This window comes from Hyla sarda, chromosome 3, assembly GCF_029499605.1.
Source record: "Hyla sarda isolate aHylSar1 chromosome 3, aHylSar1.hap1, whole genome shotgun sequence".
NCBI classification, from domain to species: domain Eukaryota; kingdom Metazoa; phylum Chordata; class Amphibia; order Anura; family Hylidae; genus Hyla; species Hyla sarda.
In genome coordinates, this window is record NC_079191.1 from 427,555,446 (window position 1) to 427,567,037 (window position 11,592).

Sequence of the window (11,592 nt, forward strand, 5' to 3'; positions counted from 1 at the left end):
GTTGTGTGCGGTATTGCAGCTCAGTTCAATTAAAGTAAATGGCGCCAAGTTGTAATACCGCACACAGCCTGAGGACAGCTGGAGGCGCACTAGTTGGAAAACACTGATCTACAGAAACTCTGTAACACGTTTGCACACGTAATCAATCTGTATGAATATAGGATTCGGCTTTGGTCGCAACGTCTTGACTAACCCTGGAAGTCAAGTAATCAAGTACCTAAAAATTTCCCAATTGTTTTTTTGATCTTCCATGTATTGCGAAGGTTCGTGGAACACTGCTTGAGGCTTTCAACTGGAATGACTTCCCAACTGGAGTTAAAGGGGTAGGGGTACTCCCGTGCCCCAGCCTTCCGGGCATCCTGTTCAGAAGGTTTGGAGCAGGGTCCACGGTCGCGACATCATGGCCACACCCCTCGTGATGTCACGCCATGCCACCCTCCATTGATGTCTATGGGAGGGGGCGTGCCGACAGTCACGCCCCCTCCCATAGACATCAATGGATGGGGCATGGCGTGACAGCACGAGGGGTGCGGTCGCGACCGCTGCTCCAAGCCTTCTGAACTGGATGTTCAGAAGGCTGGGGCACAGGAGAACCCTATAAAGTCCAAAGTTTCAGGCCCGCTGGATCTTCAGCTCCAGCATGAGGACACGCAGGCCATGCTGAACGGTACAGTTTCGAGGAAACCGTGCCACGCTCAACAAATTCCCGTTCATCAGAAAAAAAGGCTAGTGCACAGAGCTTTGCTGAGCGTGGCACGGTTGTCTCTAAACAGCACCGCTCAGCGTGGCCTTATCTGCTATTTCTTGCCCCTCCACACTGGGCAGGAGACTTTACGGGATGGATCTCAGGAAGCTGGCGCTCAGCTGGGCCTCCAGAGCCATCTGGTCGAATGTTCTGCTCCTGGTCCGTTCCCTGATTTTCTCTCGGATGTGAAAGGAGGCCCGGGCGATCTTCTTCCCCTCCTCGACGGTGGCCTCCTTCTCTTTCAGGACCTTGTCGCTTTTCCGATCTTTCATCTTTATAACATGCGCCAGTTGCTTGCGTTGGTTTTCTTCATCTTCTTCCACTTTTTGCTTAAGGAGCTGATGGACCTTCTCTTTGACCACGTTCAGGTCCCGCGTCCGCTCGGCTTTGTTTTGGATACTTTTTCCCGAGGAGTCTTTGGCCTGCAGGATCTTCTGGTTGGTGGCTTGGACCAGCATTTTCTTCTGTCTTATTTGCTCCTTCTCCCGTTGTTCCGCTCGTATTTTCGCCATGGCGATCATCCCCTCTTCCCTGGACACCTTCTCTTGTATCTCCTTCTGGCGTTCCTCCTGGATCTGCTCATACATCTCCCGGAATCGCCGCTCCTTCTGCTCTATACTCCTCCTCATGGAGCGCTCCTCGGCTTTCACCTGGCTGTCCACCTCCTCCTTTAGCCGGGAATGTCTTAGCTTCTCATATTTATTCTTGAACTGGATGTTCTTCTTGTCCTGTAAGTCTTTGATCATCTTGGACTTAAATGCTTGCAGCATGCGTTCCTCCAGAAGACGGTCGCCCATTTCTCCGTAGTCTTTCTCTTGCGTTCGCCTCTTTGACTGTAGATCTCTTTGGACTTTCTTCATGCCATCTTTAAGAAGGATCCGCTCTTCGGCGGTCAACGTCTTACACTCCTGAGCGTTCAAATAGCGGACGGCATCCAGCTGCCACTCCAGTTTGGAGCTTCTGGGGGACTTTCTACGGTTCTGCCACCGATCAGTCCAGTCATGTTTGCTCAGAGCTTCTCGGATGAGCCTCTCCTTGCTGCGGAGGTCTTCCCAGGCTTGTTGGGCTTGCAGCTTCCTCTGCTTGGAAATCTCCTCGTTTTGGTGTCTGAGTAACATCAGGGCTGCAATCTTCTTATCCCTCTCTGGCACGGACACCTTGATTTCTTTCTCCACCATACGAGTAAGATGGCGGACTTGCACTTCTGGTTGCAGGTTTCCTTGACTTAGACTTCTCAGCATCTCCCCTTCACCTCTGTGACCCTTGGCTGGAGAGGCCTTGGTGTTAGAGAGGTCTTGGTAGCTTCGGGATGTTGTAACGTCCAAGTAGTCCCAGTGATCTGGGGAGGTTATGTTTTTTCGGTGGTTGCAGGGATTCTGAGTTGGGGAGGTTATGTTTTTTCGGTGGTTGCAGGGATTCTGAGTTGGGGAGGTTATGTTTTTTCGGTGGTTGCAGGGATTCTGAGTGTGGGAGATTATGGTGTTTCTGTGATTGCGGCGATCCTGAGAGGTGGGGGTGGTCCTGGAGGAGTCAGGACCCCCAAGGTCACCATCACTATCCAGCAGATTCTTCCTCAGCTCCCTGCACAGCCTCAGCTTCTTCAGCCTCTCCAGCTCATGAGCCTCATACATCTCACTGACCTCCTGGCTGGAGGCCCCCGGGTTCTCCCCTCTGACCTCTCCATAGGACTTGAAGAGCAAATCCACAGGCCGCACTCCCAGCAGTTCACAGGCCTCCAGGGATCGGGGGCTGGTGAGTACATACCGGCTGATACCACCGTCTTCGAAGTTAGTCAGGTCTAGATGGAGGGAGGGAGACCGTCTGCCGTCCATCACTGTTCTGTCCGTTGTCACTACGACGCTTCTCTCGGTTGCCCGGGGTGATTAGCGAAACCGCCATTGAGGACAAAACAGTAAAACACCGCGCGCGCTCTAGTAGCGGAGGAATAGGGAGAGTCACGGGGACATGCACCTTACTGCGCACGCGTGAATGGAGGTTTCCGAACACTAGAGGAGAATACTGTAAACAACAAGTCGCGTAACGATTGTCTCCTGTTAAGGGAGAACAGGCGCCGCCATTTTTTACATGGCTCCATGCCATCTATTAAGGCAGTGTTTCCCAACCAGGGTGCCTCCAGATGTTGCAAAACTACAATTCCCAACATGCCTGGACAGCCTTTGGCTGTCCAGGCATGCTGGGAGTTGTAGTTTTGCAACATCTTGAGGCAACCTGGTTGGGAAACACTGTATTAAGGTATGAATAGAGACTTTTATTTAGTAGCTTATTATGTAAAACCCTCAGTGTAATGTTGAAAGTAAATAAAAAAAATAAATAAATGTAGGACAATTGTAAATGCACCAGTTTTCTGAAATGATTGCATTGACTTAACATAACAACAGAACCACCAGAGGGCCCCATAAAGTACAAGCCAGAGAGTTCCCCCATAACTGTACAAGACCGAGTGCCCCATAAAGTACAATACAGTGTGTGCCCCCATAACAGTACAAGCCAGAGTGCCTCCTTGACAGTGCCAGAGTGCCCTCATAGACAGTAGAAGCCAGAGAAAGCCCTTAACCTCTTAAGGACCAGGCCATTTTACACCTTAGGACCCGGCCATTTTTTGAACATCTGACCACTGTCACTTTAAACATTAATAACTCTGGAATGCTTTTAGTTATCAATCTGATCCCGAGATTGTTTTTTCGTGACATATTCTACTTTAACATAGTGGTAAAAAAATTTTGTAACTTGCATCCTTTCTTGGTGAAAAATTTGAAAATTTTATGAAAAATTTGAAAATTTTGCATTTTTCTAACTTTGAAGCTCTCTGTTTGTAAGGAAAATGGATATTCAAAATATTTAATTTTTTTTTCACATATACAATATGTCTATTTTATGTTTGCATCATAAAATTGACAAGTTTTTACTTTTGGAAGACACCAGAGGGCTTCAAAGTTCAGCAGCAATTTTCCAATTTTTCACAAAATTTCCAAACTCACTATTTTTCAGTGACCAGTTCAGGTTTGAAGTGGATTTGAAGGGTCTTCATCTTAGAAATACCCCACAAATGACCCCATTATAAAAACTGCACCCCCCAAAGTATACAAAATGATATTCGGTCAGTCTTTTAACCCTTTAGGTGTTTCACAGGAATAGCAGGAAAGTGAAGGAGAAAATTCACAATCTTCATTTTTTACACTCGCATGTTCTTGTAGACCCAATTTTTGAATTTTTACGAGGGGTAAAAGGAGAAAATGTATACTTATATTTGTAGCCCAATTTCTCTCGAGTAAGGACATACCTCATATGTCTATGTAAAGTGTTCGGCGGGCGCAGTAGAGGGCTCAGAACCGAAGGAGTGACAAGGGGATTTTGAAAAGTACGTTTTTCTGAAATGGTTTTTGGGGGCATGTTGCATTTAGGAAGCCCCTATGGTGCCAGGACAGCAAAAAATACCCACATGCCATACCATTTTGGAAACAAGACCCCTTGAGGAACGTAACAAGGAATAAAGTGAGCCTTAATACCCCACATGTGTTTCATGACTTTTGCATATGTAAAAAAATAAAATAAAATTTCACTAAAATGTGTGATTCCCCCCAAATTTCACATTTTTGCAAGGGTTAATAGCAGAAAATACCCCCCAAAATTTGTAACCCCATCTCTTTTGAGTATGGAGGTACCCCATAAGTTGACCTGAAGTGCACTACGAGCGAACTACAATGCTCAAAAGAGAAGGAGTCATATTTGGCTTTTTGAGAGCAAATTTTGCTCGGGGGCATGTCCCATATAGGAAGCCCCTATAGTGCCAGGACAGCAAAAAATACCCACATGGCATACCATTTTGGAAACTAGACTCCTTGAGGAACGTAACAAGGAATAAAGTGAGCCTTAATACCCCACACGGGTTTCACGACTTTTGCATACGTAACAAAAAAAAAAAAAATGTCATTAAAATGGGCGTTTCCCACCAAATTTCAAATTTTTGCAAGGGTTAATAGCAAAAAATACCCCCCAAAATTTGAAACCCCATCTCTTCTGAGTATGGAGGTACCCCATAAGTTGACCTGAAGTGCACTACGAGCGAACTACAATGCTCAGAAGAGAAGGAGTCATATTTGGCTTTTTGAGAGCAAATTTTGCTCGGGGGGCACTTCGCATTTAGGAAGCCCATATGGTGCCAGGACAGCAAAATAAACCCCACATGGCATACCATTTTGGAAACTAGACCCCTTGAGGAACGTAACAAGGGGTACAGTGAGCATTTACCCCCACTGGTGTCTGTCAGATCTTTGGAACAGTGGGCTGTACAACATTTTTAATTTGCACAGCCCACTGTTCCAAAGATCTGTCAGACACCAGTGGGGGGTAAATTCTCACTGCACCCCTCATTACATTCCATGAGGGGTGTAGTTTCCAAAATGGGGTCACATGTGGGGTTTAGTTTTTTTTGCGTTTGTCAAAACCGCTGTAACAATCAGCCACCCCTGTGCAAATCACCTCAAATGTACATGGTGCACTCTCCCTTCTGAGCCTTGTTGTGCGCCCCCAGAGCACATTGCGCCCACATATGGGGTATCTCTGTAGTTGGGAGAAATTGCGTTACAAATTTTGGGGGCTTTTTTCCCTTTTACCTCTTGTCAAAATGAAAAGTATAGGGCAACACCAGCATGTTAGTGTAAAAAATTTATTTTTTTACACTAACATGCTGGTGTAGATCCCAACTTCACATTTTCATAAGGGGTGAAAGGAGAAAAAGCCTCCCAAAATTTGTTAGGCAATTTCTCCCGAGTACGGCGATACCCCATATGTGACCCTAAACTGTTGCCCTGAAATACGACAGGGCTCCAAAGTGAGAGCGTCATGCGCATTTGAGGCCTGAATTAGGGATTTGCATAGGGGTGGACATAGGGGTATTCTACGCCAGTGATTCCCAAACAGGGTGCCTCCAGCTGTTGCAAAACTCCCAGCATGCTTGGACAGTCAACGGCTGTCCAGCAATACTGGGAGCTGTTGTTTTGCAACAGCTGGAGGCTCCATTTTGGAAACAGTGGCGTACCAGACGTTTTTCATTTTTATTGGGGAGGGGGGCTGTGTAGGGGTATGTGTATATGTAGTGTTTTTTACTTTTTATTTTATTTTGTGTTAGTGTAGTGTAGTGTTTTTAGGGTGCAGTCACATGGGCGGGGGGTTACAGCGAGTTTGAGCTGCCGCGCAAAATTTGCTGCATCGCAAACTTGCAGCCTGATACTCACTGTAAGCCCCCTGCCCATGTGAATGTACCCTGTACATTCACGGGGGGGGGGGGGGGGACCTCCAGCTGTTGCAAAACTACAACTCCCAGCATGCACAGTCTATCAGTGCATGCTGGTAGTTATAGTTTTGCAACAGCTGGAGGCACACGGGTTGGGAAACACTGAGTTAGGAAACAGACAATGTTTCCCAACCAGTGTGCCACCAGTTGTTGCAAAACCACAACTCTCAGCATTCTCAAGCATGCTGGGAGTAGTAGTTGGCAACATCGTTAGAGCCAGATGTTGCCGAACTACAACTCCCAGCATGCTTGGAGTTGTAGTTTTGCAACATCTGGAGGACTACAGTTTGCAGACCACTAATACAGTGGTTCTCAATCTGTGCCCTTCCAGATGTTGCAAAACTACAACTCCCAGTATGCCTGGACAGTAAGGGCATGCTGAGGATGTGTAGTTTTGCAACATCTGGAAGGGCACAGTGGTCTCCAAACTGTGGACCTCCAGATGTTGCAAAACTGCAACTCCCAGCATGCCCAGACGCCAAGGGCTGTCTGGGCATGCTGGGAGTTGTAGTTTACAGGGTCCCAATACAGCAATGCATGTCGCTTTACGGCGACGTGCATTGCTGTAAAGGGCCCGGCCGCGGCTGAAGATCTACTCACCTGTCGCCGCCGCCGCCATCTTCCTCGCCGCGATCCGGGTCTTCAGGGACGAGGTAAGTACCGGGGCCGGGCCCCAGCACTCCCCCGTCCCCTCCGCGTCCTCCGGTCTTCCTCCTGTCCTCTCCGGACTTTCAGGGGCCGGGCAGGAGGGGAGGAAGTAACCGCCCCCCCTCCTGCGATTGGTCGGTTAGTTAACCGACAGATCGCAGGGAATAGGAGGAGGTGGCAGGTTTGCCACCTCGCTCCGATACTTCAGCATGGTCCTGGCTGTCTGTGACAGCCGGGATCATGCGAAATTACCGGGCGGTCGGGTCCCAGAGACCCGATCAGCCCGGTATCGCCGCAGATCGCAAGGGCGCAGATTTCAGCAGGCATCCAGTTCCGATCTCTGCCCGGCGCGCGGCAGAGACCGGAAAACGCCAGGGCGTATGGATACGCCCTGGGTCCTTAAGGCCCAGGGTGTGAGGGCGTATCCATACGCCCTGGGTCCTTAAGAGGTTAAAGGGGTACTCCCGTGGAAAACTTTTTTTTTTTTTTTTTTCAAATCAACTGGTGCCAGAAAGTTAAACAGATTTGTAAATCACTTCTATAAAAAAATCTTAATCTTTCCATTACTTTTTAGGGGCTGTATACTAAAGAGAAATCCAAAAACGAAATGCATTTCCTCTGATGTCATGACCACAGTGCTCTCTGCTGACCTCTGCTGTCCATTTTAGGAACTGTCCAAAGCAGCATATGTTTGCTCTGGGGATTTTCTCCTGCTCTGGACAGTTCCTAAAATGGACAGCAGAGGTCAGCAGAGAGCACTGTGGTCATGACATCAGAGAAAATGCATTTCGTTTTTGGATTTCTCTTTAGTATACAGCCCCTAAAAAGTACTGGAAGGATTAAGATTTTTTATTAGAAGTGATTTAAAAATCTGTTTAACTTTCCGGCACTAGTTGACTTAAAAAAAATACGTTTGTCACGGGAGTACCCCTTTAACAATGCCAGAGTGCCCCTATAAACGGTCCCAGTCAGGGAGTGCCTCCATAATAGAGCCAGAGAATACCCTCATTAACAGAATGTGCCAGAATGCCCCCATAAACAGTACATTAAAGAGAATGTCCCTTTAAACAGTGCATGCTAGAGAGTGCGCCCATAAACAGTACATGCCAGAGAGTGCGCCCATAAACAGTACATGCCAGAGAGTGCGCCCATAAACAGTACATGCCAGAGAGTGCGCCCATAAACAGTACATGCCAGAGAGTGCGCCCATAAACAGTACATGCTAGAGAGTGCGCTCATAAATAGTACATGCCAGAGAGTGCCCATAAACAGTGCATGCCAGAGAGTGCCCATAAACAGTACATGCCAAAGAGTGCCCATAAACAGTACATGCCAGAGAGTGCGCCCATAAACAGTGCATGCCAGAGAGTGCGCCCATAAACAGTACATGCCAGAGAGTGCGCCCATAAACAGTACATGCCAGAGAGTGCGCCCATAAACAGTACATGCCAGAGAGTGCGCCCATAAACAGTACATGCCAGAGAGTGTGCCCATAAACAGTACATGCTAGAGAGTGCGCTCATAAATAGTACATGCCAGAGAGTGCCCATAAACAGTGCATGCCAGAGAGTGCCCATAAACAGTACATGCCAGAGAGTGCCCATAAACAGTACATGCCAGAGAGTGCGCCCATAAACAGTGCATGCCAGAGAGTGCCCATAAACAGTACATGCCAGAGAGTGCACCCATAAACAGTACATACCAAAGAATGCACCAATAAACAGTACATGCCAGAGAGTGCGCCCATAAACAGTACATGCCATAGAGTGCGCCCATAAACAGTACATGCCAGAGTGTGTGCCTATAAACAGTACATGCCAGAGAGTGCACCCATAAACAGTACATGCCAGAGTGCGCCCATAAACAGTACATGCCAGAGTGTGTGCCTATAAACAGTACATGCCAGAGAGTGTGCCTATAAACAGTACATGCCAGAGAGTGCGCCCATAAACAGTACATGCCAGAGTGCCCATAAACAGTACATGCCAGAGAGTGCGCCCATAAACAGTACATGCCAGAGTGTGTGCCTATAAACAGTACATGCCAGAGAGTGCGCTCATAAACAGTACATGCTAGAGAGAGCGCCCATAAACGGTCCCAGTCAGAGAGTTCCTCCATAATAGAGCTAGAGTGCCCCCATAAATGGTCCTAGCCAGAGAATACCCTCATTCACAGAACGTGCCAGAGTGCCCTCATAAACAGTACATTAAAGAGAATGTCCCCTTAAACAGTACATGTCAAAGTGTGCCCATAAACAGTACATGCCAGAGAGTGCGCCCATAAACATTACATGTCAGAGAGTGTGCCCATAAACAGTACATGTCAGAGAGTGTGCGCCCATAAACAGTACATGCCAGAGAGTGTGCCCATAAACAGTACATGCCAGAGAGTGTGCCCATAAACAGTGCATGCCAGAGTGTGCGCCCATAAACAGTACATGCCAGAGAGTGTGCCCATAAACATTACATGTCAGAGAGTGTGCCCATAAACAGTACATGCCAGAGAGTGTGCCCATAAACAGTACATGCTAGAGAGTGTGCCCATAAACAGTACATGCCAGAGAGTGTGCCCATAAACAGTACATGCCAGAGAGTGCGCCCATAAACAGTGCATGCCAGAGAGTGCCCATAAACAGTACATGCCAGAGAGTGCCCATAAACAGTACATACCAAAGAATGCGCCCATAAACAGTACATGCCAGAGAGTGCGCCCATAAACAGTACATGCCAGAGAGTGCGCCTATAAACAGTACATGCCAGAGAGTGCGCCCATAAACAGTACATGCCAGAGAGTGCGCCCATAAACAGTACATGCCAGAGAGTGCCCATAAACAGTACATGCCAGAGAGTGCGCCCATAAACAGTGCATGCCAGAGAGTGCCCATAAACAGTACATGCCAGAGAGTGCCCATAAACAGTACATACCAAAGAATGCGCCCATAAACAGTACATGCCAGAGAGTGCGCCCATAAACAGTACATGCCAGAGAGTGCGCCTATAAACAGTACATGCCAGAGAGTGCGCCCATAAACAGTACATGCCAGAGAGTACGCCCATAAACAGTACATGCCAGAGAGTGCGCCCATAAACAGTACATGCCAGAGAGTGCGCCCATAAACAGTACATGCCAGAGAGTGCTCATAAGCAGTACATGTCAGAGAGTGTGCCCATAAACAGTACATGCCAGAGAGTGCGCCTATAAACAGTACATGCCAGAGAGTGCGCCCATAAACAGTACATGCCAGAGAGTACGCCCATAAACAGTACATGCCAGAGAGTGCGCCCATAAACAGTACATGCCAGAGAGTGCGCCCATAAACAGTACATGCCAGAGAGTGCTCATAAGCAGTACATGTCAGAGAGTGTGCCCATAAACAGTACATGCCAGAGAGTGCCCATAAACAGTACATACCAAAGAATGCGCCCATAAACAGTACATGCCAGAGAGTGCGCCCATAAACAGTACATGCCAGAGAGTGCGCCTATAAACAGTACATGCCAGAGAGTGTGCCCATAAACAGTACATGCCAGAGAGTACGCCCATAAACAGTACATGCCAGAGAGTGCGCCCATAAACAGTACATGCCAGAGAGTGCGCCCATAAACAGTACATGCCAGAGAGTGCTCATAAGCAGTACATGTCAGAGAGTGTGCCCATAAACAGTACATGCCAGAGTGCCCATAAACAGTACATGCCAGAGAGTGCGCCCATCAACAGTACATGCCAGAGAGTGCGCCCATAAACAGTACATGCCAGAGAGTGCACCCATAAACAGTACATGCCAGAGAGTGCGCCCATAAACAGTACATGCCAGAGAGTGCGCCCATAAACAGTACATGCCAGAGAGTGCGCCCATAAACAGTACATGCCAGAGAGTGTGCTCATAAGCAGTACATGTCAGAGAGTGTGCCCATAAACAGTACATGTCAGAGAGTGCGCTCATAAATAGTACATGCCAGAGAGTGCACCCATAAACAGTGTATGCCAGAGTGCGCCCATAAACAGTGCATGCCAGAGAGTGCCCATAAACAGTACATGCCAGAGGTTGTGCCCATAAACAGTACATGCCAGAGAGTGCGCCCATAAACAGTACATGCCAGAGATTGCGCCCATAAACAGTACATGTCAGAGAGTGTGCCCATAAACAGTACATGCCAGAGAGTGCGCTCATAAACAGTACATGCCAGAGGTTGCGCCCATAAACAGTACATGCCAGTGTGCCCATAAACAGTACATGCCAGAGAGTGTGCCCATAAACAGTACATGCCAGAGAGTGTGCCCATAAACAGTACATGCCAGAGGTTGTGCCCATAAACAGTACATGCCAGAGAGCGCCCATAAACAGTGCATGCCAGAGAGTGCCCATAAACAGTACATGCCAGAGAGTGCGCCCATAAACAGTACATGCCAGAGATTGCGCCCATAAACAGTGCATGTCAGAGAGTGTGCCCATAAACAGTACATGCCAGAGAGTGCGCTCATAAACAGTACATGCCAGAGGTTGCGCCCATAAACAGTACATGCCAGTGTGCCCATAAACAGTACATGCCAGAGAGTGTGCCCATAAACAGTACATGCCAGAGGTTGTGCCCATAAACAGTACATGCCAGAGGTTGTGCCCATAAACAGTACATGCCAGAGAGTGCCCATAAACAGTACATGCCAGACAGTGCGCACATAAACAGTACATGCCAGACAGTGCGCCCATAAACAGTACATGCCAGATAGTGCGCCCATAAACAGTACATGCCAGAGATTGCGCCCATAAACAGTACATGTCAGAGAGTGTGCCCATAAACAGTACATGTCAGAGAGTGCGCCCATAAACAGTACATGCCAGAGTGCCCATAAACAGTACATGCCAGACAGTGCGCACATAAACAGT

General features: G+C 48.0%; 1 protein-coding gene across 1 annotated transcript; it reads right to left on the reverse strand.

Moving 5' to 3' along the window:
- Positions 1-553: 553 nt before the first annotated feature.
- Positions 554-2,694, reverse strand: LOC130363093 (coiled-coil domain-containing protein 177-like). The gene has a single exon (XM_056568440.1). It carries the CDS (start codon positions 2,575-2,577, stop codon positions 832-834), a length of 1,746 nt encoding a protein of 581 aa, XP_056424415.1. The 5' UTR covers positions 2,578-2,694; the 3' UTR covers positions 554-831.
- Positions 2,695-11,592: the final 8,898 nt, after the last annotated feature.

Excerpts from the sequence above, each read along its gene's own strand:
- LOC130363093 (XM_056568440.1), bottom strand. The coding sequence starts at position 2,577 with ATGGACGGCAGACGGTCTCCCTCCCTCCATCTAGACCTGACTAACTTC.